This window comes from Scatophagus argus, chromosome 14 (assembly GCF_020382885.2).
Source record: "Scatophagus argus isolate fScaArg1 chromosome 14, fScaArg1.pri, whole genome shotgun sequence".
Lineage (NCBI taxonomy): Eukaryota > Metazoa > Chordata > Actinopteri > Scatophagidae > Scatophagus > Scatophagus argus.
Window position 1 is genome coordinate 11191462 of NC_058506.1, and position 27825 is coordinate 11219286.

The 27825-nt window shown below is 37.7% G+C and overlaps 3 protein-coding genes across 7 annotated transcripts; 1 reads left to right on the forward strand and 2 right to left on the reverse strand.

The window, feature by feature from the left end:
- Positions 1-177: 177 nt before the first annotated feature.
- Positions 178-9202, reverse strand: LOC124070347 (complement factor B-like). Of its 3 annotated transcripts, none has more exons than XM_046410174.1 (19): positions 9148-9202; positions 8697-8761; positions 7841-8047; positions 7568-7753; positions 7274-7450; positions 6544-6630; positions 6117-6256; positions 4786-4930; positions 4560-4688; positions 4161-4271; positions 3946-4080; positions 2961-3067; positions 2279-2411; positions 1965-2103; positions 1638-1714; positions 1287-1387; positions 1044-1173; positions 759-808; positions 178-681 (listed from the first exon to the last, which is right to left on the reverse strand). In XM_046410174.1, exons 2-19 carry the CDS (start codon positions 8752-8754, stop codon positions 511-513), a joined length of 2283 nt encoding a protein of 760 aa, XP_046266130.1. In that variant the 5' UTR covers positions 8755-8761; positions 9148-9202; the 3' UTR covers positions 178-510. The 3 variants fall into 3 exon arrangements, with proteins under 3 accessions (XP_046266130.1, XP_046266129.1, XP_046266128.1); XM_046410173.1 differs by lacking the exon at positions 9148-9202 and adding an exon at positions 8857-9087; XM_046410172.1 differs by lacking the exon at positions 9148-9202 and having other exon boundaries at positions 8697-8849.
- A 2220-nt stretch (positions 9203-11422) lies between these two features.
- chek1 (checkpoint kinase 1) lies at positions 11423-17169 on the forward strand. Of its 3 annotated transcripts, none has more exons than XM_046410178.1 (15): positions 11423-11607; positions 11717-11818; positions 11929-11994; positions 13073-13187; positions 13407-13515; positions 13802-13866; positions 13943-14012; positions 14105-14293; positions 14518-14622; positions 14697-14780; positions 14871-14949; positions 15037-15205; positions 15538-15669; positions 15756-15857; positions 16365-17169. In XM_046410178.1, exons 3-15 carry the CDS (start codon positions 11930-11932, stop codon positions 16446-16448), a joined length of 1368 nt encoding a protein of 455 aa, XP_046266134.1. In that variant the 5' UTR covers positions 11423-11607; positions 11717-11818; position 11929; the 3' UTR covers positions 16449-17169. The 3 variants fall into 3 exon arrangements, with proteins under 3 accessions (XP_046266134.1, XP_046266135.1, XP_046266132.1); XM_046410179.1 differs by having other exon boundaries at positions 11724-11818; XM_046410176.1 differs by lacking the exon at positions 11717-11818 and having other exon boundaries at positions 11424-11607.
- A 1758-nt stretch (positions 17170-18927) lies between these two features.
- On the reverse strand, positions 18928-27762 carry LOC124070349 (complement factor B-like). Its single transcript, XM_046410175.1, has 18 exons — positions 27609-27762; positions 27138-27344; positions 26865-27050; positions 26571-26747; positions 25953-26039; positions 25478-25617; positions 24465-24609; positions 24239-24373; positions 23444-23551; positions 22741-22875; positions 22017-22123; positions 21574-21706; positions 21178-21316; positions 20907-20983; positions 20385-20485; positions 20152-20281; positions 19515-19564; positions 18928-19384 (listed from the first exon to the last, which is right to left on the reverse strand). Exons 1-18 carry the CDS (start codon positions 27739-27741, stop codon positions 19214-19216), a joined length of 2361 nt encoding a protein of 786 aa, XP_046266131.1. The 5' UTR covers positions 27742-27762; the 3' UTR covers positions 18928-19213.
- Positions 27763-27825: the final 63 nt, after the last annotated feature.

Here is a 27825-nt window from a genome sequence, read left to right on the forward strand (position 1 = left end):
GTAGTTCTACTAATTTTTTGTGAGGTCACAATGGACTAATCGTCAAGAATATTGTATGAATAGCTGACAGAGTATAAACTGGTAGACAAATTTATCATCTCACTTTGTATACTGTCAAATGATTAACCCTGATCAATGACAACCATTTGGATGAGCTTTTCTTCAAAAACAACAAGATACAGGTTAAAGCTGATTTATTGCCCTCTTGACATACAGGCTGACCACTGGAGATACTGAGTAAATGATGATAATGTACTGAACAGAACAACCGATCAATATTTGCATGATTGTAACTACATTTCGAGAGTGTGTTTGTATGTATGTCTTGGATGAGAAAATTTTATCTGAAAATTGTATGTTTTATGTTTAAAATTCAGAATCTGAAAAGAAACACTGAATGAATGAGTGATTTGATCATATCATCAATCAGGAAAATAACTAAGACCAATATTTTTACACACAAATTATATAACTGAAATGTCACAAACAAATGCTACTATGTAAAAGCATTTAGTTCTCCATAAACTTCAGTGGTGCATAGTCATCTGTGTCTTTTCCAAGAATAGATTTAAGAAAAGGGACAACTTTGAAAAGATTTAAATGGAAATCTCTGGATGTGTCATCTGACTCCACAGCACCTTCATTGCACAGATTCTTGGTTCCCCAGCTGACTACTGCAATCTGTGAAAGAAATTGTTGGTTACTACCACCAGATGACACTCCACTGTGTTATACTGTTGAAGGAGAGGACTGTTTACCTGTATTGTGCGATGCTCATAGTTCTTGAACACAGCACCTCCAGAGTCACCTGTCCCAACAAATCCATATATTTCTAATTGTATGCAAATTCTTTGGAAATTAAAAGAGCATATATGTGCATTTACATGTTTAAAGGGATAGGATGTTTTACCTCAGTCCTTAATTGTCCTAAATCAGACAAATACATGCATGCCTTTCTAATCATGGTGTCTACAAGAATTTTTACCAGCTCCTCTTGAAGTAGGGGGTTAGCATTGTGCAGGTAAAACATGTAAATCACATACCTTTACATGCTATATGATCTCTTTGTGGATTCCGACCACCAGTGCACAGGAAGTTATCAGTTACGGCGTCCTTTGGATTCCTTGTTGTTATGCCCTCTGCCTGCAATGCATGTCTGATGCATTCATCTCTCTGCATTGATAAATTGAAAGAGGAAACACAGCACAAAGTGACTTTTAGTGAAAAATGAAGAAATCAGGTACGCACACACAAGGCACAACATATTTCAGTAACTTAAGACTTACATTATCGCCAAGCTTAGCGTGGACATCTCTTTCATCTACCCTGTCACCTTTTTTGGTCAGGAAGTTGAGTCTTTCAAGATGATTCTTTAAAAGATGTCGCTCTGTATTTAGAGGACACAGAAATACAGTAAACTCTACCTGAGGCTTTAGATATAATTTAATTTAACTGCAAGGCCAATAAACTTACAGAATGCACGACTCAGATCGAGGCATGACAAGTTTAGCTAACAGTCAACTGTGGTTCATTTAGCACATTACATAAGCAATTTACACAGCAATTGAACATTTGTGCATATTTATGAAGACCAAGTTGTGTGATGGTGCTCCTGCATGTTAGTAGAGTTACCTCACCTTGTTCTTTGCAGGTGGATTGACTGGGCAGTTTTAGAGCATCATTGGTCTCCCAGGTGCAAGGTATGCAAATAGGTCTGAACAGGATACCAAAAACAATGGACAGGAATATAGAGGGGATGATGTTCCAAGCAAATAACTTTTACCAAAGAATAATGTTAAACATGCAATATTACAAATGTAGCTGAACATTCTCTCAAGGCCAGAATTTGTGATAAATCTAATTAATCTAAAGATTTTTTGTGTGTCTACTTATTTATCAGCAAAGTCCCAGACAGGACAGAGAACGTAACATCAAATCCATGTGTGTAGGGTAAAAGTCCTTACCTGGAGGCAGCTGAGATTCGAACATCTTCCTTCAGTTTGATGAGAGCCACATCATAGTCATAGAACTCCTTCACGCCCTGTTTTGCTTTAGCACTAACATTGTAGTTTGGATGTAGATGGAAAATTTCAGCTCTTTTCACTGTAAAACACAACCAGTTGTTGTTATCAGGATGGACAGCAGAAACATTTGTCAAATCAAACAAATGGAAGATTTTCGGACTTTTTAAAAAGTCAGTGATCAAACCCTACCGCATATAAAATAATTCAAAGGGTTATGTTTAACTTTATCATTAACATTTTACATTTATCATTACCTTTGCCTTGTCCGTCATCAATTTCAACTGTGACGTGCTCAGGTAAATCTCCAAATACGAAGCAGTGAGCAGCAGTCAAGACAAACCGAGGAGTCACCAAAGAGCCCATGCATTTCCTTGTCGTTCCATCTTTCTTAAGTTTTAAATGGGAAATAAATACATAATATGACTAAGCAGTTATATGACACACAGGCACAAAAACAACATGGCATGCTTAGGAAACAGTTTTTCATGTGATCCTACATCTGCAGGTTCACTGTGCTGTCATTAAGCCAAATATTTCTGAATGAAAAAGTAACTTTCCTTATTGAAAAAGTCTGTTTCACAGATGAATTATACATGTCCCAGGCTATAGACTTTAGGAGCGGAAATGGAATAATTATGTTTTTAATAGTGCATAATTACCAGAAACTAATAATTGATGTAGTTCTTTTCTTTAGTTTGAGCCTACAGAGGGAGCAGGCTCTCATCCATAGAGTCTGCCATGTTGCACTGCCATGTTTTTATAGTAGCCCAAAACAGACAAACAAAACTCTAGAGAGGGACTTTATTGTGTTTTTAGTGGCCACCGCAGTAGAAAATGATATGAAGGGTGTTAAATTGGTCGCAATCTGCAATCACACCAATAGATGTCACAAAACACTACACAACGGATCTTGAAATGAAATGCTGAAACATTCACCTGCACATAAACAAATGCCATCCATGGATACATTTTCCTCTTACTGTCTCTGTCAAGTGTTTCATACTCCTTGTGAAGACCACACATGCCCTTAACTTCTTCTTCATCTACATAGAAGAGAGAACAAATTCAATGTTGCTGCAAAGGCATTTGGATACAAACCAGCACTGAGTAAAAATTTAATGTTCAAATTGAATCTTATAATATTATACATTAAATTATATTATACATGTACATACGATTGGAGGAATTTGAGGTTTAGTGTCTTTAACCGCTTATATAGAAGTATTTATTTATGTTTATTTATTTAACACATGTTTCAAGTGCATTAAATCTCAGTAGGTACATGAGCTATATGTCACACAAAACTGTAAGTGCAAGATATATTTTCAGATGTAGTGACAAGTGTTTCATGATGGGTTCGCTTTTGCTTTGTTTCCACTTGTTCTACTTTGCCCCTGCAAAATTTATCAGCAATAATCACAGGAAAAGGAAGAGGGAAAGGAGTGAATTCACACAAGTGGAAAAGCTGGAAAAACATCACCAAAATCATTAGGATGCAGCTTCTGGAGGCCACAAATGTCTGTATACATTTGCAAACCCTTCTTACAAAATAACCTCTCTTTGGAAAGTGGACTTGATACAACATAAAAGCATGAAAAATTGCTAAAAACAAAAATATGGAGTATTCCTCAAAGCCATTTGATTGTACAGAATCAAGCTCTTGTGGCAGGTGATTCCAAACTTTTGGATGGTACTATATATATATAATGGGTGTAATGTAATACCTCATCATATCTACCACTGCTACATCATACCATATAGGTTCCCAGATCAAGAGTGACAGTTCTGCCTGATTAGTACTTTGGGAAACAATGGAACTATATTTAGGTCTCCACTTATCATATATTTCATTTGTGTCTAATTAGAAGGTGGGGCTGGAAGTTACGATAAATATGAAAAGATATATACAAAGAGGACTTACCAATTATGTCATCAAAGGTCTCTTGTAAATTAGAAATGTCCTTCATTCTGAAAAAATGATGTCCACCGGTCCCCACTGTAAGTGGCTGTAGGTCGTCATCAAAGATCTCAGCTCCAATGCCAAAAATGTAAATGTCTGTAAAAGAAAGAAATGGTGAATGGTGAAAATCAGCACAGTAACACAAATGTGCACTACAAGCTTAAAGTTATGCTCACCAAGATAATCTTCTCTTGGCTGAGTCTCCCCCTCAGCAGTGTGGTTCATGTATACCATGTTCTTGATTCTTTCCACAGTAGGGGCAGGTGAACCACCCATATTATAAGCACCTACAAAGAAAGACGACAGTGAGTTAAATTGATGCACGTCTTATGCACGGTATAACATTTGATATTTAAACCTTTTAACTGCTTTCATCTACATGGGTTAATTAAATGATCTTTATTAATGATACTTAAACAGTAAATTGATCCATATGCTCAACTGAACAAAAAAAATCATATATTCCAATATGTTGTTGAACTATTCCTTTAAATAGATTCACAATTTTCCTACAGTGAATGAAACTGGCAGCATCTTTGCTGAAGTGAGTCCAAATGCCAAGAGGCTGAAATTACCGTCTGTAAAAATGATCAGAGCATGACGATGTTCCTTAAAACCTTCTTTAGCTCGTTGCTTTATGACAGCCATTTTCTCCAAGAAGGTCAAAAAGACTTCGTTTAGATCTGTTCCAGCAGCGGTTCTGTCTTTAAATCAAAACACACATACACAGTAAAACATAGATCAACCTACAGCTATTAGAACAGTGTTTCCAAAAAAATATTGTTGATCAGTTTGTCTCACCTTTTGCTTGAAATTTATCCAGTTTATTCTTGATGTCGATTAGTGTTACTTTGCCCTCCAAAAAATCTAGAATGTTGACAATTTCAAGTATTTCTGAGGAGAAAAAGATGATTTCATAGTTCGGACTCACGCTAAAGGATGAAATCTGTAGAGAAATAAAGCAATTAAATACAATTTGGGTGATCTTCAGTTTTGTATGAACTTTTGATAGGACTGTATGACATATAACGTTAATGCAACACCTCCTTATATATCAAACTGCTTACGGTTGTTATTTTGTTGAGTAACTGATTCATTTATCAGCAGAAAGCAAATCCTGTAGTGTGCACTGACAACAAGCCAAGGGACTCGCTCTATGAAGCATCAATCAAGATTATGATGTGTATTCATAATGAAATTTACTTCTAATGGTTGTGCTGGCTGCCAAATGGGATGGGGATATGTAGTTACATGTGAAGTGTACATTGTGCCAAATGTACTTCTGAAATGGTGTCAGGCAATTTAAAAGGCTTCATATGTCAGCTCACACCCAAAAATATGATACATTATACAATTTCAGCCTTATGTCTTCAGACCTAATGTTTCTGTAGACTCATGAAAAATATTGTAAGGCTGATAGCAAGATGAATAAGAGGTAAATGCATAAAATATATCTAATTAGAGGCTAAATATATCAATATAAGCAATCTATCAAAATAAATGTATAAAAGCTGATGCAAAGCGTTAACTGTTCACTAAAGATATTCTGAAATAAATAATTGTATGAATATATGCAGACACAATATATAGCATAACAATGAAACAGTAAAATTATCCAGTACTTAAAACTCAGCCCATATTTATGTAACGCCCTGGTTCTTTTCTAATCTGTTTCTTTTAGCAAGTACTTAAATTCCCTAAATTAAGTAAGTAATTAAGTCTCAATATCTGACATGTGTGACCCCTATTTAATATTTTGGCTTCCTCTGGCATCATATCATTTTATTCCTTACACATTAAGATAAAGTGTTTGATCAAATCTCCAGAGTAGTGACAACTCATCACATTTTATGCCAGCATCCATCAGCTGCAGTTTGTGCATCCTTTAAACTGGCCACACAATCAGAAAAAAACAGTCTTGCATCTCCAGTCCCAGTACAATGTTGCTGACTGTGTGCTGCAAATTCAGCATATTGTCAGCGAAAGTGTAGGCGCACCATTCTGTGCTGTGTTCCCCCTCTCCATTAAAAAAGTCTTGTAAAACGTCCTCCATGTACTGTTAGGTTATCATCATTTTGGATAAAACCTTATTGTCCCCTTTTTAATCAAGAGAAAAGCTGCTTGTTTCCTACCTTTGTAATAAGTTTTGAGACAGCATCCTTTGCATCATTGACAGACTTATCATCAATGCTCTCAGAAATGTCCATTGCAATGTAGATGTTAAGTGTCCCATTTTTTGAAATCCTGATTTTCCTCCCCTCCTGTGTGTCATCTAAAAAAAATTCACAACAAACTGTTACTGCGATGCAGACATACTCGTGTATATCACATTTCCTTGTTAAACTGATACAGAACATAAGTAATATGTCATCAGTGAGTGCAGTGAGTTTTGATGGAGTTAACTAACAAGTTGTATAAAATGTGAAATGATCATTCTTTTGTTTTAAATTCAACAAAATGTCATCTGCCTCACTACTAAGGTATGTTGTAATGGCAAAAATGATCACTTACCCTTGGAATTAAAAAACGCTAATACTCAGGTTAGTTCCCGGAACTTACCAGTTGGCTCAAGAGTGGTTAGACTGTCTTTAATTGCACTGCCAAATGCCTGTGAAACTTCCAGGGAAGTGTCATAGGTGTGTTTGTCTGTAAGGAGCAAAAGGCAAGTTTATAAAAATTTGAAAAAAAAAAAACAAACAAAAAAAAACGCAGAGACATAGTTTGGTTCTCCATAGATTCACATTTACAGGTGAGAAGCCGGTGAGGGATCAATGGGACAGTGACTTCTACTGAATGAATGAGTAAACATGTGGAGGTCCCAACTACCTGACCAACTAGTAGTAGTTGGTAGCAGGTGATTGGCAGTTACATTTAGAGGGGAAATGGGAAACCTGCAACATTCTCTTGTAAAGGTCCTTGCGAAACATTTTGCTTCAGTAAAGTGTTTCATGTGTTGATAATCTCAGGTTTGAACAAATGATACCTTAAAGATGTTAGATCAATGTATGGACATGAAGTGACATTCAACAAGTAGTGCTTTCAAAAGATGGTTTCCTGTAGGCAGACTCAACTGTCACAGTCACTGACATTCACTCACTCACTGACTGTCATATAAACACTGAAAGACTTAGTAAACAAAAAGAAAAACGAATCATTGTTGGATATTAGCACCTGTAGTAGAGAGCTCTGACATTATTTCCTGTAAAATAACCTGGACAACCTCACCCTCAGCCAAAACTTAGGTCAAACGACAAAGAAAGTGAACAGCATTTGTAGGTATCAGTCTTACAGTAGCATGCTGGCTCTTTGCCAGTCCACTGGCCGTTCTCCTGACACACTCTTTCACTCGACCCCACCAAAAACAGGTTGCCGTTGCAGGTGTATTTCACTGTGTCATCAATTTCAAATATGTGTCCTTCTCTTGAGGCACCGGCTGGGATGCCAGGGTCAGCACAATTATCCCCTGCTGTGGTAATGAAAATGACAAAAGATAAGTCAGAAAACAGTCATAAATGAGGATGTATCCCAAACCTGAAGGAGAAGGAAGCAGGAGACAGACAGTAGATTGATGCTCAGGACTTACTGTCACGACTACAGATGGGAGTGGAGCCGCTCCACTTTCCGTTTGGTAAGCAAACACGTCTGGATGAGCCTCTCATCGTGTATCCCGAGTAGCACTCATACGTGGTCTCATTGTCCACAAAGTACTTTTCCTGAGGAGGTGAGACGTTTCCGTACTCCAGCACATTGGGATCTGGACATTCAACAACTGCGAAGCAAAACAAAAAGATCTGAGCTGTCACATAGAGCAAGCAGCCAGAGGCAAAGTGAGAAACATCATCTTCATATCACTCACGTCTGCATCTCTGGGGGTTAAACCTCCTGGGTGCAGGGTTCCAGGAGCCATTAGGCTGGCACAAGCGGGTCAGTACTGGGTATGGGTAGTAACCCTCAGGACAGTTGTAGATCAACAGGCTGCCTGTCTGCAGCTGCTTGGTCAATTTGTAATCTCCTCCTTCGATTTGTACTTTTGCCTCCGTACAATTACACCGAACTTCACCTCCTGAAAAATATATATATATATCTATATTTTTGCAGCATAGACGTTTAGTAATGCACTTGAGTATTACAACTACATTATGTATTATTAATACTACAACATATTGCCATATAATAGATAAGTTCTTGTAGGTTTTAGGTGTGTTGTTTAAAGATGAATATATGTGTTGGCTTAGTTTATGTGTTGTACAGTTACTTTTGACAGTACTATTCATATTAAATGATGTCAATACTTCAGTAAAAATAAAATATACATTGAGCTATAAACAGCACATTTCAAGAACATGAAATCATATTGCATCCATAAATATAAGATGGCAGCAAATTTCTTATATAAATTGTTTCAGAAAGTAAACAATCAGACTTAAAAGACAATACTGAATGGTGTAATGGTATACATGTTATAACTGTACTCAGTAGCAGTATTAATTTGCTAATTGCCTTATATGTTCCTGTCAGTTCAGTCCAATTATACATAAATGTTTTAAAAAATCCTGCCATGACTTATTTTAACCTAAAAAAATATGAAAATTTCCATGTTTACTGTTCACTATTTTAGAAGAAGTCCGCTTGACTTACACAATAAATATAAATACATGAACAAATACGAGATCTGTAATGTCAAACTAAGTGCACAAGTAAAAGTAGCTCACCCATACAGAGGAGACATGTTAGTACTGCAAGCCAGCTCCAGGGGAGAGAAAATCCCATGTTGAACCTTAAAATGAGAAAAAGTATAGAAATGAGAGAATTTTGCAGTAGCTGTGCATTTATTTCAAAACACTGATGACTGATAGTCATGAAAAGACCAACCTGGTACTTATTAACTTCACGGTAAATAAAAGGAAATCAATAATGTGCTTTACAGGAAACATCCAGCCATCCCCCGCCCAACTTCTTTATTGTTGTGTTAGACTTTAATAGCAGAGAGATTTTAATAATTCTGTGTCAATCAACTTGGCTAGTGTAAAAACAAGCAATTTTAGTCAAAACTCATACAAAAATGAAAATAAAAAAACAAATCTTAGGTTCCCACTGCCAAAACTTGACCCTCTTGCTGAAAGACTTGGAGCATTTGAATAAATTCAGCACAGTTCGGGTTACCTCTTCACTTTGACTGGTGTACTTCAAATTACTCTGTTTTGTGTCTTTGCGTAAAGTAGGCTGTAGCTTCTCCTTTTCTTAACCTGGATTTCCCACCATGTGCACACACACGGTCACATGCCACTTAAAAAAAAACAAAGTTATTGTGAAACCAAGACAAAGTACAAACATTTACTTCATCATTTCCCAAAACCTGTAGGCACTGCTGAGCGACGTGTATTGACACTTTGCTTCAGTTATTGATTGGACACCTCAGTCATACGAGACTGCTTTAACTGTAGCTCGCAGACCCTCACAGTCATCTGGTTGACTCAGATTGACTGAATGTCTTTCTTAATTTGTTCATTTACTTATTTGGTCGTCTCTTTTGCTAATACTCTTTATATCTGTCAAAGGTCTGGCAGACACTCAGCACTGAAAAGCACTGGGAAGAGTTAGAGTGAAAAATACTTGTCTTTTTAAAAGTGAAAGGCCAGCATTGGTTTTGCAGCTCTTTGTAGTTGTTTTTGGTCTCTTTGTAGTCTTTTTGTGTTACTTTCACATTGTTCCTTTTTTTGTGATTGTTTTGTGTTACTTTGTTGTCACTTTGAAATTGTCTGAATGTCAGTGGTCATTTGCATGCATCCTTTTGTAAGTCGTTAGACTGACTTGGTAGAAACGTCCAGAGTCACTCCAAACAGAAGCTCTGACCCAAGTTCTCTCAGACCCCATCGGCTCCTGGACTCTGCTTGGTAGGCCTTTTCAGTAATTCATCAACGGCTCAGTTTTACTATTTTTTATCAATGATAAAAAAAAAATATATGACTATCATTGATAAGAGATAGAGAGATAATCCTTTTATTAGTCCCATTATTGGGAAATCACAGTGTCTTAGCAGTAAACAGGATATAGAGGGTGCAAAGCATCCCACCTCTCCTCTTTATGTCTTCAGGTCACAGTTTTTGTTTGCTATGTTTTGTTTTTGAGTAATGGTTTGTGAGACATGCAAATGCAACCGAGAATTTTCCAACAGTTACAACAGGTATGTCTCCATCTTCTCAGAAGCCTTACATCTCAGCTGAACAAGGGCAAATAACCTGGATTTGTCACTGCATGTGTGCAGAAATGTCCCACGCATTACTTAGCTGTTTCCTTTAATGAACCCTGTGAACTACTCAAACGTGGGCTTTCCAGGTGGCAGAAAGGGACTTGAGGATGGATCGATGACAATTAATTTTCTGTTTTTATTATAATACAGGTTGATTTGTTTGTCAAATTTTTGAATTTTGTGCATTTGTAAATAAATCAATTTTACTGTAATTTATTGTGGATACTTTCTACTAAAGCGAAAACATTTTCCACTTTGAACACTTACGTTTGCCTGCTTTTTGTCCGACAAGTTACACTCCACATAATCTAATAGACTGATTACAATGAATTTTCCTAAACTGAAAACATTTGCGAACAGAAGGCATAAACCCTGAGGCCAAATTGTCTCTCTTCTAGTGCCACCCTCTGGACAGTGGATCAGTGGTCAGGTCCTACGCAAAGCCATCACCGTATGTCATAGCCAATGTTTTTGTAGCATGTAATAATTTAGTCTGCTGGAGTTGCCAGCAGAAACTTTGCATGTTTATGCACATCTGTTTGTAGGAAAGGAATGCAATTCCTTTCAGCAACTGTAGTCTTTCATTCAGATATAGACAATTGTGGTCTCAGAAAGGGCACCAGCTGCATGCTTTGACCCACAGACTCTTTAAAATTTTAATTACTACATTTTAATTACTACATTTAAAATACAATTACTACACCGTGGTTATAAAAGCACACAGAGAACATGAGCTGTTAGAGGATTATTAATTATTTAGCCATTTAGAGCATCACATCGTCCCCACTGGACGGGCACCTTGGAGAAAATTTTATAACTTTGTCTTTCACAGTGGGCCATCATAAAGGGCAGTTTACTATGTTTTTGGGAGCATCCAAGAAGGCACTATTGAGTCATTTTTGGAAATGGGAGCAATGGATCCAGACACAGATTTGTTGTCTGCACTTTTTTCTATATTACAATAGGTTTAGAAGATGAACAGGTTGTGTCGGTCCCTTTATAGTATTAACACATATTACAGTTTTAATTTGTATTATTAGAAATGATTATATGCTGACCATACATTGTGATTGCAGTTTGATGAGGAACAGTAAACAGCTTCATGTTTTCGGTCGGGCTGTCTGGAACAATGTGATTTTTGTTTGGCTTCAGGTGGCGATAACGCAGCACACACACAACGAGCGGCCAATACGAAGAAGGGCGAAGAAGAAAAGAGAAGCGGAAGTGGCGCATGTGGCGGAAGTTATCGCCAGAAAAACAACAACGCGCCAAATTTGTGCAAAGTTGACTGCAGTCACTGACATATGAAAAAGGTTGTCTGTTTTTTTGCAAATACATTTGAAAATCGCTGCTGGCTGAGGGAGTCTTTGCAGGTAAGACACTTCGAGACGACGGCTGCTTGCTTTTCGACTTGTTTAGTCGTTTACGTTTATCTGGTTAGTGCGTCAGGCGAGACATTTAACAGCGCTGTTTCGCCCCGAGATTACAGATCAACGTCAGCAGTTTGAGAGATAAAATTGTAGATATGCAGTGTGCTGGCACTGCTTAGGAGTGTCAGTGTCTGCCTGAGGTAAAATAAGACATGTGAGTAACGTAAAACTGTATCCTGGAAAAAGTATATGTGTATGTGTGAGTGTGTTTTTCTTTGACAGCCTGACAAAGACGGTGTGTTTCCTTTTCTTTTTTTTTTTTAGCATGGCTGTACCTTTCGTGCAAGACTGGGACCTTGTTCAGACACTGGGAGAAGGAGCCTATGGAGAGTATGAATCCTCGTTTATCTTTTTTAAAATATTTTTTTTACCATTTCTCATAGCCATTTCACACGAGGGTTCAGCATCCTCTTGACATTTTCTGTATCACATGAACTAAAGATTATGTAATACTAATGATAATAATTAAAACTATTTATAAGGTTCCTCTAAGCAGGCAAAGCAGTAGCAGGACCACAACAACACCAGATTAGTGAAGGCTTAAGATAAGCTTTAAACAACAAGACAAAACTTGTATTCAAGGATTCAAGGAGCTTTATTGTCATTTCACATATGTAGACACATGAGGTGGAACGAAATTAGTTTCCCTGGTCCCGGTATAAGCCCAATAATCAATACTAACTACTATAAATATAAAACAGAGCTATATAAATATAAAAAATATAAACAATGTCACGGATGACAACAATATTTACAGCGGTATTGTGCAAATGACAGAGTAGTGCAGATGAAAAATAATAAAATACAGATGTGTCAATATAAATAGTAACAAAGACCGATGAAAAGACTGCATCAAATAAGAGAAAGTAGAAACTAATAACAAATAAAAGGAGCAATAAAACAAATAAAAAGAGACAACATCACATGTTATCGCAAGTCTCTAAATATGGGTTTTAAGAAGCCATTTTAAAGAAGTTACTCCGCGAGCCCTATTTTCTCAGGCAGCTTGTTCCAACCCAAGGTGCCCTGATGGCAAAAGCATGATCACCTTTAGATTTAGATTTAAGTCTCCAAAGGGTCCGCAGAAATGTTAATGTGACCAAAAGATCAATCGTAAGAAACTGGTCACTACTGGATACTGGGGACTTTCAAAATTGGAACAATCAGCAAAGCTTTCAAGTTTGGATGCATCAGAGGTAAAGAAGGTATTTAGTAATCTGAAAGGTCAGCCACATGGAGCTCATCTTCATCTGTAGAATTTCTACTTCAACTGATTTTATTTACCTTAAAACAACCTGGTGTCTTCTGCTATCTTTATCGCAGCATCGGTTTGTCTTTTCACTTTCCTTCACCCCTATGCTCTCTCGTCTGTCTTCATCCATCTTACCTCTTTATGGTCATGTTGCAGAGTGAGACTGCTGGTGAACAGACAGACGGAGGAGGCAGTAGCAGTGAAGGTGATCGATACCTCTCAGGCTAAAGAGTGTGCTGAAAATGTCAAGAAGGAGGTCTGCGTGCATAAGGTCGGTCAGTCTCTGTATCTGTAGCACACTTATTAGTGTGAAAGGATAATCGAGGTATTAACACTGGCTTTAATGGCGCTTCAAACAGTGCAACGTTGTGACAAACAATACACATACACATATTTACATGTTACATGTGGATATTTTTTAGCAACATGCTTTGAAATGAATTGATTCTCTTAAAATGTTCTTAAAAATGTGATTTCTACTGTTTGGTAGGTGCTCAACCATGCCAACATTGTACGCTTTTTTGGCCATCGAAAGGAAGGTCCAACTGTGTATCTCTTCTTGGAGTACTGCACCGGAGGAGAGCTGTTCGACCGAATCGGTGAGACAAACGACTGCAGAAATGACAAATACAGGACTGCTTTGTTGCAGAGTGTGACCACTTATGGTTTTAAACAGTCTCATAGTGAAAATGTTAGACTGAATTCACCAGTATACCGCTTCGTCGTCCAATCTATCAAACCAAGAAGCGCAAGTATTCAGGTTTTTGTTGTTGTTGTTTTTTATGTTATTCTGTCGTTCTGTTTTCTGGAAATGTTCATTATGTATGCAGTATGTTGCTGTATATCTGGATGGTGGTTTTTAAAATGTTCTTACTTTTCCCTCAGAGCCTGATGTGGGGATGGTGGAGAAAGATGCTCATAGATTTTTCCAGCAGCTTATATCAGCTGTGGTGAGTGACGCAGATCTGTGTGTTGATGTGGCCTTCTTCTGTTTCTGCTGTTAAATTGTCAGTCGCACTTTTGCAGGAATATCTCCACAGCATTGGCATCACCCACAGAGACATAAAACCAGAGAACATTTTGCTGGATGACAAAGGTGAGGAAATCTGTTTATTCATGGTGTTGTGATGGAATAACTTCTGCTTTCATTTATTGTAACCATCATCTGCTGTCGTCCTTGGCCTTTAGATAACCTGAAGCTGTCAGATTTTGGCCTGGCCACCATGTTTCGTTTCAAAGGACGAGAGCGGCTTCTGAATCGACTGTGTGGGACTCTTCCTTACGTGGCTCCGGAGCTTCTCAGCCAGACAGAGTATAAAGCTCAGCCTGCAGATATCTGGGCTTGTGGGATAGTCCTCACCGCTATGCTGGCCGGAGGTAAGACTGAAAAATTACAGGAGTTCAACACAACATTTAGATTCTGTTTTAATGTACACTGAAACAATCAGACTGCTATATTCGGATCTGAAGTTGTACATGTATGCAACAAATGTAACACATCCTGAGCTATTTCTTCTCCCTGTGCCTCCAGCAGTATTGTCTGTATGCAGAGGATGTTTGAAAAACATTTTGTCCTTGTCTTTGTGTTGCATCTTCTCCAGAGTTGCCTTGGGACCAGCCCACTGAGAGCTGTCAAGAGTATGCAGATTGGCTTCAGAAGAAAACATATTTACCTCCTTGGAAGAAAATACAACCACTGCCTCTTAGTAAGTCTCAAATTATATATAAATTTGAATACTCTTGGCAATGGTTTTAAGTCACATTCAACTTCTCTCTTCAGGTCTGTTGTCAAAAATACTGCTGGCCAGTCCAGGTGCGCGCATCACCATTGCAGACATACAGAAAGATCGCTGGTTTACTCATGGTGGGTCTAAATGTCAGTATAATAGAATAGAATCAGTTTGACATTCAGTCGAATGTTAACTTGACTGGCGGCTGTTTATATAACTTGCAGGTGTAAAGCAGCCACCCCTGGGCTCAGGAGGAAACAAAATTCTTCGATCAGATGTGGGAATCATATCCCGGGCCAACAGGTCAGAGCTTCGTGTCTTTCTTATGTATCTGGAAGGCGTATTTCTTTTTGTGCCTGTCGTCTTAACCCCACTCTCCTCCCTCCGTAGTGATGACAGGATGCAGTTTTCTAGCTCTCAGCCTGATTTTGCACCAGGTGGCTGGGAAGCCATGTTGTTCATCGGCCAAAGCGAAGGTCAGGTCAGCTTCTCTCAGCCGACCAAGCCGGAGCACATGTTGCTGGGTAGTCAGCTACTGGGCACACCAGGAGCCAGTCAGGTACTTCACATACTTTCAATTTCTAGTTTCTTTGTAGAATGTATTTGAAAATATGTGAGAATTTTCAGCAATACAGACTGAGGGTCTCATTTACGGAACAGTAGAAATTACTTTTTTAAATTTATTTTTATTTATTTATTTATTTTTTAATATATATATTTTTAGGGGCAGAAATGGAATTTAATGTTCACAATTATGTTTTTATTAGTGTATAATCACCTGAAACTACGAACCGTTGTGCTGTCTCTAAGTCAGAGTGATGCATTAATACTGTCAGTTTTTTTTGGTTTTTTTTTCATGTGTCCTAAACTTTCCTGTCTTTCTGTGTGTAGTCGCCGTGGCAGAGATTAGTGCGGAGAATGACGCGTTTCTTCACCACTGTGAATGCTGATGCTTCCTTAACTGCCCTGAAAGATATTTGTGAAGGCCTGGCACTTGGCTTCAAACTCACCTGCAACAAACAGGTACATTTGTCCTCCAGTATACAGGATTAAAACATTTTCTGAAGTTAAACGCACTCTTTGACCTCAAATCTGTCTCCGACCTTTAGGTGACGGTGAGCACGCTGGACAAACGCAATAACAAACTCATCTTCAAAGTCCATTTGCTAGAATTGAATCAGAGAGTGCTGCTGGACTTCAGACTGTCCAAGGTGAGTTTCATTTCAGAATAGTGTATGTAGTGTTTCTAACATGAATTATTACCACATTGAAGCTTAGAAGATCTTAATTACAGCAAAAAAGGCTGTAACTGTCTGATGTGTGCTGCTAAGCTACAAAAAACAAAATAATGGAAGAAGCAGTAGCAACATCCTGTTTGCGATAAAAAGCATTTTGTGAAATGTTGCCAACAAAAATAACTGCAGTGCAAGGATGTGCTCATGTGTTTTCTTCAGACTGAGGTCCAGTACACCCGCATTAACTTAGTTACAGACTTTGGAAACTTTAAGTATATTGTTATATAAACATTAAGCTAGATCACGGCAGCACAACAACAAACTTGTTTTCCCTGTGCTGAAAACCAAGTGTGGTAAACTAAACCAAAAAACAATATAAACAACCTGAACCTGTTCACTGAACAGGGAGGTCGAGCTCCATTTAGCTCAGTGTGCGAGTGGTTTTCACTGAAAATATGTTTTTGTTGTGGTTTGGGTTTCCAGGGCGACGGACTGGAGTTTAAACGTCTCTTTGTGAAAATCAAACAGAAGCTCGGTGACATCGTCAGCACTCAGAAGATCACATGAGGAGCCTGTACAGACAAATCCACACTGCTGACGTTGGACGGAGACCCTGTATATATTTAGCTGTTGTATTGATATTTTAAGTGTATTCTGTTCTTCTCTTCCTATGTGTGTCCTTACATTTTTAGTTATTATGTTCTGGCTTTGGGAAGACTGATCTGTTCTGACTATGTTTCACATGATACAGTTCAAAGCCTTGAATAAATTATTAAAAGGAACCACATTGTAAGCTAAATGTTCTGTCAATCGATTAAGGGTTGTCATGAGGTGAGTCCGCTTTTTGCCAGTATCCCTGCAAATAAAACCCCGTGTGGAATTGCTAGATAAGAAAAACCCAGCAGCTGTACAAATTTTGTCATGAAATATAAACATATAAGCAGAATTTGTAACTGTTTTTCCGGTGGTGATCTAAGTCATTGGCTACACATCTCTGATGATTAGGCAAACTGTCTACTGTCTGTGAAAACATTAGTCATCAGTCAAAATTATGTTCACAGAAAATCAGATTATTTAATTACACAATGAAAAGTTATATGAAATTCATCTACATATATGTTTAATAATAATGTATATGATATAAAATGTTTGGTCATATATTGCTTCAGTCTGAATCTAAATTACCTCAACAGACTGATGTAATAAGAATGTGGTAATATAGCTAATATAGCCTATTGGCATGCCTATCCTTCTCAATAAAAGTTTAATTTGTTGAAATCAATCATACATAATACACATAAATACTTTATTCTTTTTTGTAATCATGAAAACTTGTGTTAAAACTATGTTTTAAAAAAGAGAAAAATCTCTCCTTGTCTTCCTCTGCTCACACCAGGATTCTTGTGAGCCTGCATAAGCTTTTTTCCAGGTTTACAGTCACAGTTTTGACTGACTCTGCAACTAAGCTTTTTGTAGGAGTCTTGTTGAGGATAATTACACAAACGTACTCATGAGGCAAAGATTATGTTGTAGACTTTAGCCTAGTCACTTCTCACTTTAGTTTTAGCAAACCAATCTTTTAATTAATTAAAACACCCATACTTAACTAACTGTTATACACATACACAAATCCAATATTCCTGACACAATTAGAAAACTGAGCCAATGTTTTCAAGCCCAGTATACATAAATCATAACTGAAAAGATGTAACAAATTAAATGCATTTATCTTTTCCAAAACTAAATAGGCTCATGGTCACCCTGCGTCTCATTTCCAAGCAAAGATTTGAGAAAAGGGACAACTCTGAAAAGATTAATACGGGAATCTCTGGTGGTCTCGTCTGAGTTGACAGCACCTGATTTGCACAAATTCTTAGTTCCCTGATTGACCACCACGACCTGCGAAAGAAATCGTTTGTCACTCAGTCAACAAAAACTAAATATGTTCACTTCAGGAAGCAAGCAGTTCTGGCGTCAAGCTGTGATCATAATAGTATTGCATATCTACTGTGTTTCAAATTAAATAGATTCTTGCTAAGATAAATAAGGTAAGAAACACAAATCCACACATAGTTGAAATTACATAAATGTTTTTCCAGATTAATTCGGGCTTCTTCCTTCATTTTCAAAATATGACTTACTGATTGTTTCATCAAAGTTCTCACACATGTCTGCATCTCTGTAGAGCAAATATCCTGGGTGCAGGTCTACAGGAGCTATTAGGCTGGCACAAGCGGGTCAAAGGTGGGTATGGGTGGTAACCCTCAGACAGGTGGTAAGCCTGTCTGCAGCTGCTTGGTCGATTTGTAATCTCCTCCTTCGATTTGTACATTTGTCTGCGTGCAATCACAGAGCAAATATACATATATTAACCTAAGAGTAATCTAAAGTAGCTCTTCCATACAGAGGAGACATGCTAGCGCTGTAAGCCAACACCAGTGATCAGAAAATCCCATGATGAAAGTTAAATTGGGCAACAACATTGAAATGAGAATTTTGCAGGAGCTGTGCATTTATTTCAAAATGTAGTCAACAGTGACTCATTAACTTCGTGGTGACTTATTAACTTCATGGTAAATAAAAGCTGATCAATTATGTGTGTAAGAAGAACCGTCCAAACACCCAACTTCTTTCTCTTCTTTTCTTCTCCTCTTTGTTTCTATTAGAGTTGAGATTTTGTTTGCAATGACAAAGTTTAAAGTCACTGTCCTGCCTCTATGTTATTTTGTATTTGCTCTGATGGCTCATTTGAGTTAATGCTCACTAATCATTGACTTCCTCTTAAGTTCTGGATAAAGTACACACACACACACACACACACACACACACACTCTCCTATAAAATCCAATGGATTCTCTCACTTACCAGCAGTATTAATTGAATCTGTATATACACAGTCAAAGAGTATAAATGGAATGTAAATAAGATATCTATTTTTTTATTACTATAGTCTGATTTGTGACAGTTTCCTGCTGTAGGCACACATATGCATGTGCACTAATTAGAGTATTTTTGTCCCAAGATTCAATACTAAGTTACAAATTAGGAGGTTGACAAAGTGACTTTATTTTTTTCACTTTTATGGTACATGCTCCATAATGTGTATGTCTTTCACATTACACTCAGTACAAAGATCTGTGATGCACATACATATTGTGTGTGTATGTGTATATAAGAACTTTTTGTTCATCATGAATTCACATGAAAAAAAGTAGTAGTAGATGAAGTCATTCATGCATCAATCAGCAAAATAACCTGAGTCAGTGTTTTTAAACACGTACTATACACAAATCATAAAACTGAAACAAACAAATTGCAATATGTAAATGCATTCAGTTGTCCAAAAACTTAAGTGGTTCATAGTCATCCTCATCATTTCCAAGGACAGATTTGAGGAAAGGGATAACTCTGAAGAGATTAATGTGGAAATCTCTGGAGGTGTCATCTGACTCCACGGCACCTTCATTGCACAGATTCTTGGTTCCCCAGCTGACTACTGCAATCTGTGAAAGAAATCTTTCTTATTTCCTCAGTCAGCAAGAACAAGTTTTATTTTGCTTGTGAGAAATGTTTGCCACCACATGACAACCATTTGTGACATGTTGTTCAATAAATCGAACAGAACAGCTTTACCTGTATGGTGCGATGTTCATAGTTCTTGAACACAGCACCTCCACCATCACCTGTCCCAACAAATGCACACACGCATGATTACACCCAAAATAATGGACCACAGTTACTGACATGGAAAAAAAACAAAACAAGAATTTTCACACTTCATGATTAATTCATGTCTATTTTTCTCAACAGGCTTAAGATTTTTTTTGTGTATTTGGGGGCAGCCGTGGCCTAGAGGTTGGAGAAACGGCTTGTGATCAGAAGGTCGCTGGTTTGATTCTCCCACCGGAAGGGCAAGAAAAATTTGAGTGTGGTGGAGTGATAATGTCCCCACCCCCCATTAGCCGGCTAAATAATTAAAGGTATCCTTGAGGTATCCTTTCTCATTTGCCCTACATCAGACAAAAATGGACCCATGACCAGCATTTTTGGTCCATCCGCAATACCTTTGGCTGGTCCTGCATAAGCAGCACATATGAGTCATGAAACCGCATACATTTCATTTTTACTTTAGAATGTAGAGATTTGGGACCTTGCCTAAACGGACTTGAAAATGATCCATGAACTGCCGTATCGACATCATATCTGAATTTGTCAGCAGGTTCAGTGTCTATACTGGCAGATTACACCAAAAACAAAGGAGAGAACATACCTTTACATGCTATATGATCTCTATATGGATTCCGACCACCAGTGCACAGGAAGTTATCAGTTACAGCGTCCTTTGGATTCCTTGTTGTTATGCCCTCTGCCTGCAATGCATGTCTGATGCATTCATCTCTCTGCATTGATAAATTGGAAGAGAAAACACAGAGTGACTTTGAGTGAAAAATGAAGAAAGCAGGTACACACACACACAAGGCACAACATATTTCAGTAACTTACATTATCGCCAAGCTTAGCGTGGACATCTCTTTCATCTACCCTGTCACCTTTTTTGGTCAGGAAGTTGAGTCTTTCAAGATGATTCTTTAAAAGATGTCGCTCTGTATTTAGAGGACACAGAAATACAGTAAACTCTACCTGAGGCTTTAGAGTGAATTTAATTCAACGGCAAGACCACTAAATTGACAGAATCTGGTAGCCGCTTCCTTACATAGCATTCATAGCAGTTCAACGGGCAAGCTTGCCAGTAAGAAGCCTGCTTTTGTCTGCCTCTGTCTGAAATCTATTGCTCCAAAATCTATTAATAATTTTGAGTGGTAGCCTTAATCCATCACTGTTGTGAACTGCATATAAGCCATAACAGAACAGAAACCTTGACAGGCAAGGGTGAGAGGCTTAGCAAACTGTCAGTTGTGGTTCATTTAGTGCAGGAACTTGAACAGGAAGGTGAGCAAATTTTTTTGTCTTCATGAAGACCAAGTTGTGTGATGGTGCTCCTGCATGTTAGTAGAGTTACCTCACCTTGTTCCTTGCAGGTGGATTGACTGGGCAGTTTTAGAGCATCATTGGTCTCCCAGGTGCAAGGTATGCAAATAGGTCTGAACAGGATACCAAAAACAACAGAGGTTGTGACAATTTATGCAGTAAAAATATAAAGTAGTAGCAGTATTACAAGACAAGACTTAATATTTCTTAATATCTTAATATTATTATCATATAAAATTATAATAACATTCATCTGTTTACATGTTGTTTTTGTTCGTGTGTGTGTGAATTTATCAAAGGTTCTTACCTGGAGGCCTCGGTGATTTGAACGTCTTCCCTCAGGTGGATGAGAGCCACATCATAGTCATAGAACTCCCTCACGCCCTGTCTTGTTTTAGCATTACTATTGTAGTTTGGGTGTATTATGAAAGATTTAACTCTTTTCACTGTAAAACACAATAAAGTGGTATTGGAGTTACTCTTGCTGTCATCATGATGAAGAAAACTTTGGTCAAACATATTTCTGAAATCAAAATGCAACTTAGAAAATATTAGAAAATAACTGGTAAGGTTAGTTTTTCACCTTGAAGTTAGAAAAACAAATGAAAAGTAAATAACTTTATACTGTAACACTTATTTTATGAACTGTATGTTAGGATTAGGATTGGGCATGATAAAGCATTAAATAAACATTTATCAGTACCTTTGCCTTGTCCGTCATCAATTTCAACTGTGACGTACTCAGGTAAATCTCCAAACGTGAAGCAGTGAGCAGCAGTCAAGACAAACCGAGGGGTCACCAAAGAGCCCATGCATTTCCTTGTCATTCCATCTTTCTTAAGTTTTAAATGGGAAATAAATACATAATTTAGGTTGGCAATCATATGACTGAGGTTTTCATGAGGGCTTACATCTGCGGGTTCACTGTGTTGTCACTAAGCCAAATATTTCTGAATAAAAAAGTAACTTTCCTCTGTCAGAAAGTGCATTCCTCTGATTTTACTAACTGTGGACCAGTACAAGGGGTGAAGATTTACGGCCATTCTCAGGCCTGAATCATGTAAAGGACTGTGAGATTCACATGATCAGCCTTGCAGAGTTATTTCACTGATGAATTTAAGTTTAATGAAATGCTGACACATTCACCTGCACATAAACAAATGCCATCCATGGATACATTTTCCTCTTACTGTCTCTGTCAAGTGTTTCATACTCCTTGTGAAGACCACACAGACCTTTAACATCTTGTTCATCTGCATAAACAAAAAAAACAACAACACATTTTTCAAGACGTATTGAGAGGACTTTGGGGTTTAGTGTCTTGATCCTAACTTATTCATTTAGCACATGTTTATACAAAGCAACATACAATAGGTACATTAAACCTTTGTAGATAGGTACAAGAACTGTCATCTTTTGTTCATTTTTTCATAGGAAGAGAAAATGGTGGAATAACAAAGTGTCTATGCCATGCCACAGCTGTGTGAGGCTGTACTTATGCACAGCTATGCTTTGAGCTAAATGCAAGATGCTCACACTGATGACATGCTGATGTTTTTATAATGTTTACCATGTTGACCATCTTTTAGTGTGTTGGCATGATAACATTTGCTTATTAGCACTAAACATAAAGTATAGTTGAGGCTGATGGGAATGCCATTAGTTTATTATAGTGATTGTGATTTGGTCATAAGCTAAAATATTGAACAAATAAAGTTTTGACCTGACTGTGTAGTTTGAAAAACAGTGAAAACTATGGTTGGCAACATGAACACACAATGTAAAACCTTCCTGCTCTCTCTCTCTCTGTTGTGTCTTAATACTTCACTACGTCTCTTTATTAAAATCATTTTGTGCGTGTGTGACTTACCAATTATATCATCAAAGGTCTCTTGTAAATTACTAATGTCCTTCATTCTGAAGTAATGCTGGCCACCTGTCCCCAATGTGAGGGCATGCAGGTCGTCATCAAAGATTTCAGCTCCAGTGGCAAAAATATAAATGTCTGTAATTGAAAGAAACAAGGAATAATAAATCAGGTCCTTTTAGTAATATGTGCTTTACTTCAACTGTTCAGCGTGCCTTCTTTGACTTTACTCAGCACTGACAATAACAAGTTTTTCTCCATTTCACCAGAAAACTCAAGTGAATTTTGAAATTTGTGAATTTGAGATCAACCCCTCAAGGGCTGAGGGAACAATTGATCAATGGTTGCTCAGCACTACAGATCAATGCCATTTCCACTATGACATCATCAAGCTGCTGATTTACAGAATTTAAAAAAGATATTTGATGTCACCAGAATGTTTTCTGTATTTACATTTTGTATGATAAAGAATTATAAATTAATATATATATATATATATATATATATATATATATATATATATATATATAATATATGGATAGGATAATCAGAGGAGTCAAAATTCAATAAAAAGATTTTTTTATTTCTCAAAAATGAAGTGTTTTGTTTTTTTTAAAATTGAAGCAGAAAAAGGTGTTTTTCTGGTCAAATAGGGATGAGAAAAATATAAACTGTTTGTTGGACAGCAAAGAAAAATAAACCTCACCAAGATATTCTTCTCTTGGTTGAATCCCTTCTTCATTAGGCTGGCTCATGTATACCATGTTCTTTATTTTTGCCACAGTGGTTGAAGGTTCGCCCATATTATAACCACCTGCAATGAAAGAGAGCAGCATGTTCAAATGATGTACGACACAGACAAGCCAAAAACAATTTTTTTTATTGCATTCAATTTAACTCTTATACTATCTATATTACATATGTACTTTGCAGGATTTTTCTAAATATACATGTACCCATACAAAAACAATCCCTTTGAGTCATCACTTATGATACATTAGAGGTCTATGTCCTCTGCTTCTCTTTTAAATGAATGATTGTACATTTTAAATTAATGATTGTACATAAATAAAAATTTGAGGGAAGCAGCAGTAGTAATTCTTGATTCAGTCTATCATTCTGCGTTTAGGTTTACAACTTGGGGACTACATTCCCTTTAATTAAAAACCACTGCTCGACAAACTGCTAGGTTATATTACGTCTTTTTAAATACAGATCAAATATGCACTGCACAAGGTCCCATGATTATTTCATTCAAGAAAATCACCACACTATGTCAGACATCGGGAAACTCCCTTGTACAGAAATATACAGAAAATTAAGAAGTTGGACACTCTTAGTATCTGTTTTCCTTGCCTGCTCAGTGAAACATAAAAGCTTTTTTGGGATATTTGGATTTTCTTCTTTACAAATTTTCACAAATTTTGTCATTAGCAACACATCAATTATCAGTTTTATTGTTGAAGCAAATCCAGTAAATATAGAAATTGGCTAAAATTACCATCTGTAAATACTATAATGACGTGACGATGTTCCTTAAAAGCCTCATCTCCAACCTGCTGTTTTATCATCGCCATTCGCTCCAAGAAGGTCTTAAAAACGAAGTTCAGATCAGTTCCAAGAGTGAATTCTCCGTCTTTAAGTCAACACACACACAGAGTAAAACAGAGATCAAGCTGTGCATTAAAACAGTATTTCCAATAGTATCCCTGATCTGTTTAACTCACCTTTTATTTGAAACGTATCCAAATTATTAAGGATGCTGCTTAGCAACGGTCTGTCTCGCCAGAAGTCAAGAATGTTGACAATTTCAAATATATCACAGGAGAAAAACAGGATTTCATAGTTTGGATTCACATTGAAGGATGAAATCTGTGGAGACATAAAGTGTCACATTATGCCTCTCTCATTTTTGACACAACTTTGTAAATGCATGCTAACTTATGAAACTGCTGAGACATCTTTTGTTAATGCAACAGCTCTTTATGCATCCAACTGCTGTGGTTACTTTGTTGAGTAATTATTTATCAGCAGAAAGAGAATCCTGTAGTGTGCACTGGCAACAAGTCAAGGGGGGTATGCCAAAAAAACATCAGTCAAGATTATGATGTGCATTCATAATGAAATTTATTTCTAATGTTGTTGTGCTGGCAGCCAAAATGAGATGAGGATATGTTGTTATGTTTTCTGTCCAGCATGCCAAGCGTGCTTCTAAAATTCTGTAAGACAAAGTAAAAGGCCTCACATGTCAGGTGACTCCCCTCATAAAATGAAATCAATTACTATCAATAGTTGCGACTCTGTTTAGCAGCAGGATGAGAGGATGTTCCAGATCTTTTCAGCTGCCTCAGCAACAATCTGCTTTGACGCTGAGAGGAGGGGCAACAAATGGTGGAGGACCACATGCTGAAGATATTAAGCTTGACTGAGAGTGGGCTGCAGAGTGGCTGAGACTGTGTTAGAGACTCCCTCTGGCTCTGATTCTTTCAGATGCCATCGAGGACATCGGGAGGATTTTTGTTTTCACACATTATCTGTCTCAAGTATGACTGCACTTGGGGATTTAAGTTATTACAATTGATCCTGAAGTGAAAACGAATGGGTGAGCCAAATTTCATGGTAATGCATGCAACAATTTTTGATAAATTCACCAGTAACAACAAATGTGAACCCGCTGGTGGTGGCAGTGGAAAAACTAGGTCTCCAAAATCAGGTCATCAATATCTGTCTCTAGACCTACCTTTGTAATAAGTTTACTGACAGCGCGCTTTGCATCTTGGACAAACCGTTCATCGATGCTCTCAGAAACGTCCATTGCGATATAGATGTTAAGCGTCACATTGTTTGAAATCCTGATTTTTCTCCCTGTCTGTGAGTCATCTAAAAAATCAACAACAATGGCACACATGTTGTTATGACACACACGTATGACATTTTCATATATATTAACATTTTTCCACAGTGAAAGAAATATAATGGAAGAACAGACTGTCTTCTAAATGTGTTAGAGGGTACAAAAATTCATACGGATTTTCTTGTTGGAGCGATATATGCTGAACTGAGTTAATATGTCATCACACAGAGGTGTAAGTTTTAGTTGTACAAATTATTAAAGGATCATTCAATGATCATTTTAACAAAATGTTATTTTTCTTAAAACAAATTATGCTCTAACAGTAAAAATGATCATATATTAATAAGATGAAAGAACTTACCAGTCGAGTCTAAGTTGATGAGGCTGTTTTTGATTGCGTTGCCAAACGCTTCTGAAACTTCCTGGGGAGTATCATAGGTGTGTTTGTCTGCAAGAAGCAAAAGCCACATAAACAAAGGTTTGTAATAACTGTGACAAAGCGTGGTGATACTAAAGAAAAAGCAAATGAAAGTACATGTCCACCGTGTGTGTGTGTGTGTGTGTGTGTGTGTGTGTGTGTGTGTGCATGTCATACCACCTCTGCATATGTCAGGGCCCCACTTGGGCCATCAGTCCAGTCAAAACAGTGTGGACACATTACTGCCTGTTTACGCTCATGTAAAAACTGAGAGATCAATATTAATCACTGTGCTCATGTGATTTGCACATTAGGCACACACAACAAAAATACAGTAGTTATATTAACTAACTTTTACTAACTTTTGGGCATTTCAGAGTTCTAGTGCTATTGACTCCTGTAAATTGACTTGACAACCTCAGCCACAGGCTCTGAATATTGCAGCATCCATTTTGCATGCATTTAGCACTGTTTCTATTCCTCTCCCAGCAAAGCTTTTCATGACAAAACTTTGATCAAATGACAAAGAAAGTGAACAGCATTTGTAGGTATCAGTCTCACAGTAGCATGCTGGCTCTTTGCCAGTCCACTGGCCGTTCTCCTGACACACTCTTTCACTCGACCCCACCAAAAACAGGTTGCCGTTGCAGGTGTATTTCACTGTGTCACCAATTTCAAATATGTTGCCTGTTCTTGAGGCACCAGCTGGGATGCCAGGGTCAGCACAATTATTCCCTGCTGGGGTAGCAAAAATGACAAAAGATAAGTCAGAAAACAGTCATAAATGAGGATGTATCCCAAACCTGAAGGAGAAGGAAGCAGGAGACAGACAGTAGATTGATGCTCAGGACTTACTGTCACGACTACAGATGGGAGTGGAGCCGCTCCACTTTCCGTTTGGTAAACAAACACGTCTGGATGAGCCTCTCATCGTGTGTCCTGAATAGCACTCATACGTGGTCTCATTGTCCACAAAGTACTTGTCCTGTGGAGGTGAGACGTTTCCGTACGCCAGCACATTGGGATCTGGACATTCAACAACTGCGAAGCAAAACAAAAAGATCTGAGTTGTCACCTAGAGCAAGCAGCCAGAGGCAAAGTGAGAAACATCATCTTCATATCACTCACGTCTGCATCTCTGGGGGTTAAACCTCCTGGGTGCAGGGTTCCAGGAGCCATTAGGCTGGCACAAGCGGGTCAGTGCTGGGTATGGGTAGTAACCCTCAGGACAGTTGTAGATCAACAGGCTGCCTGTCTGCAGCTGCTTGGTCAATTTGTAAAATCCTCCTTCGATTTGTACATTTGTCTCCGTGCAATTACACCGAACTTCACCTCCTGAAAAATAAAAGTATTCTTTTACAGCATAGAAGTTTAGTAATGCACTAAGACTTTCAAAAGCTCTCTCCAGAAAACTCTAATATTCTATTTCTGCAAACATTCAGCCTGGGAATGCAAAACTACATGGTATTTTTTACTTTACTTTCAATTTAAAACAAAAAATAAACCTCATCTTGGCTTGTACAGTAAATATAAATACATAGATTGTTGATGGACTGTTGTGGGCATTTGGAAAAAATTATTTTACACATAGTAGCTCACCCATACAGAGGAGACATGTTAGTGCTACAGCCCAGCTCCAGTGGACAGAAAATCCCATGCTGAACCATGTAGAAATGAGAGGATTTTGCAGGAGCTGTGTATTTATTTCAAAACACTGATGACTGATAGTCATGAAAATACCAACCTGGTACTTATTAACTTCACGGTAAATAAAAAGGAAATCAATAAAGTGTTTTACAGGAAACATCCAACAACC

Bases quoted from the DNA above. Each gene is read 5' to 3' on its own strand.
- chek1 (XM_046410178.1), top strand. From the start codon at position 11,930: ATGGCTGTACCTTTCGTGCAAGACTGGGACCTTGTTCAGACACTGGGA. The intron at 14,294-14,517 runs GTAAGACTGAAA...CATCTTCTCCAG, and splicing joins CACCGCTATGCTGGCCGGAG to AGTTGCCTTGGGACCAGCCC. The intron at 14,781-14,870 runs GTGGGTCTAAAT...TATAACTTGCAG, and splicing joins AGATCGCTGGTTTACTCATG to GTGTAAAGCAGCCACCCCTG.
- LOC124070347 (XM_046410172.1), bottom strand. From the start codon at position 8,844: ATGACTATCAGTCATCAGTGTTTTGAAATAAATGCACAGCTACTGCAA. The intron at 8,048-8,696 runs GTGAGCTACTTT...TATATTTTTCAG, and splicing joins AACATGTCTCCTCTGTATGG to GAGGTGAAGTTCGGTGTAAT. The intron at 7,754-7,840 runs GTGAGTGATATG...TTTGCTTCGCAG, and splicing joins TAACCCCCAGAGATGCAGAC to TTGTTGAATGTCCAGATCCC.
- LOC124070349 (XM_046410175.1), bottom strand. From the start codon at position 27,741: ATGACTATCAGTCATCAGTGTTTTGAAATAAATACACAGCTCCTGCAA. The intron at 27,345-27,608 runs GTGAGCTACTAT...TTTATTTTTCAG, and splicing joins AACATGTCTCCTCTGTATGG to GAGGTGAAGTTCGGTGTAAT. The intron at 27,051-27,137 runs GTGAGTGATATG...TTTGCTTCGCAG, and splicing joins TAACCCCCAGAGATGCAGAC to TTGTTGAATGTCCAGATCCC.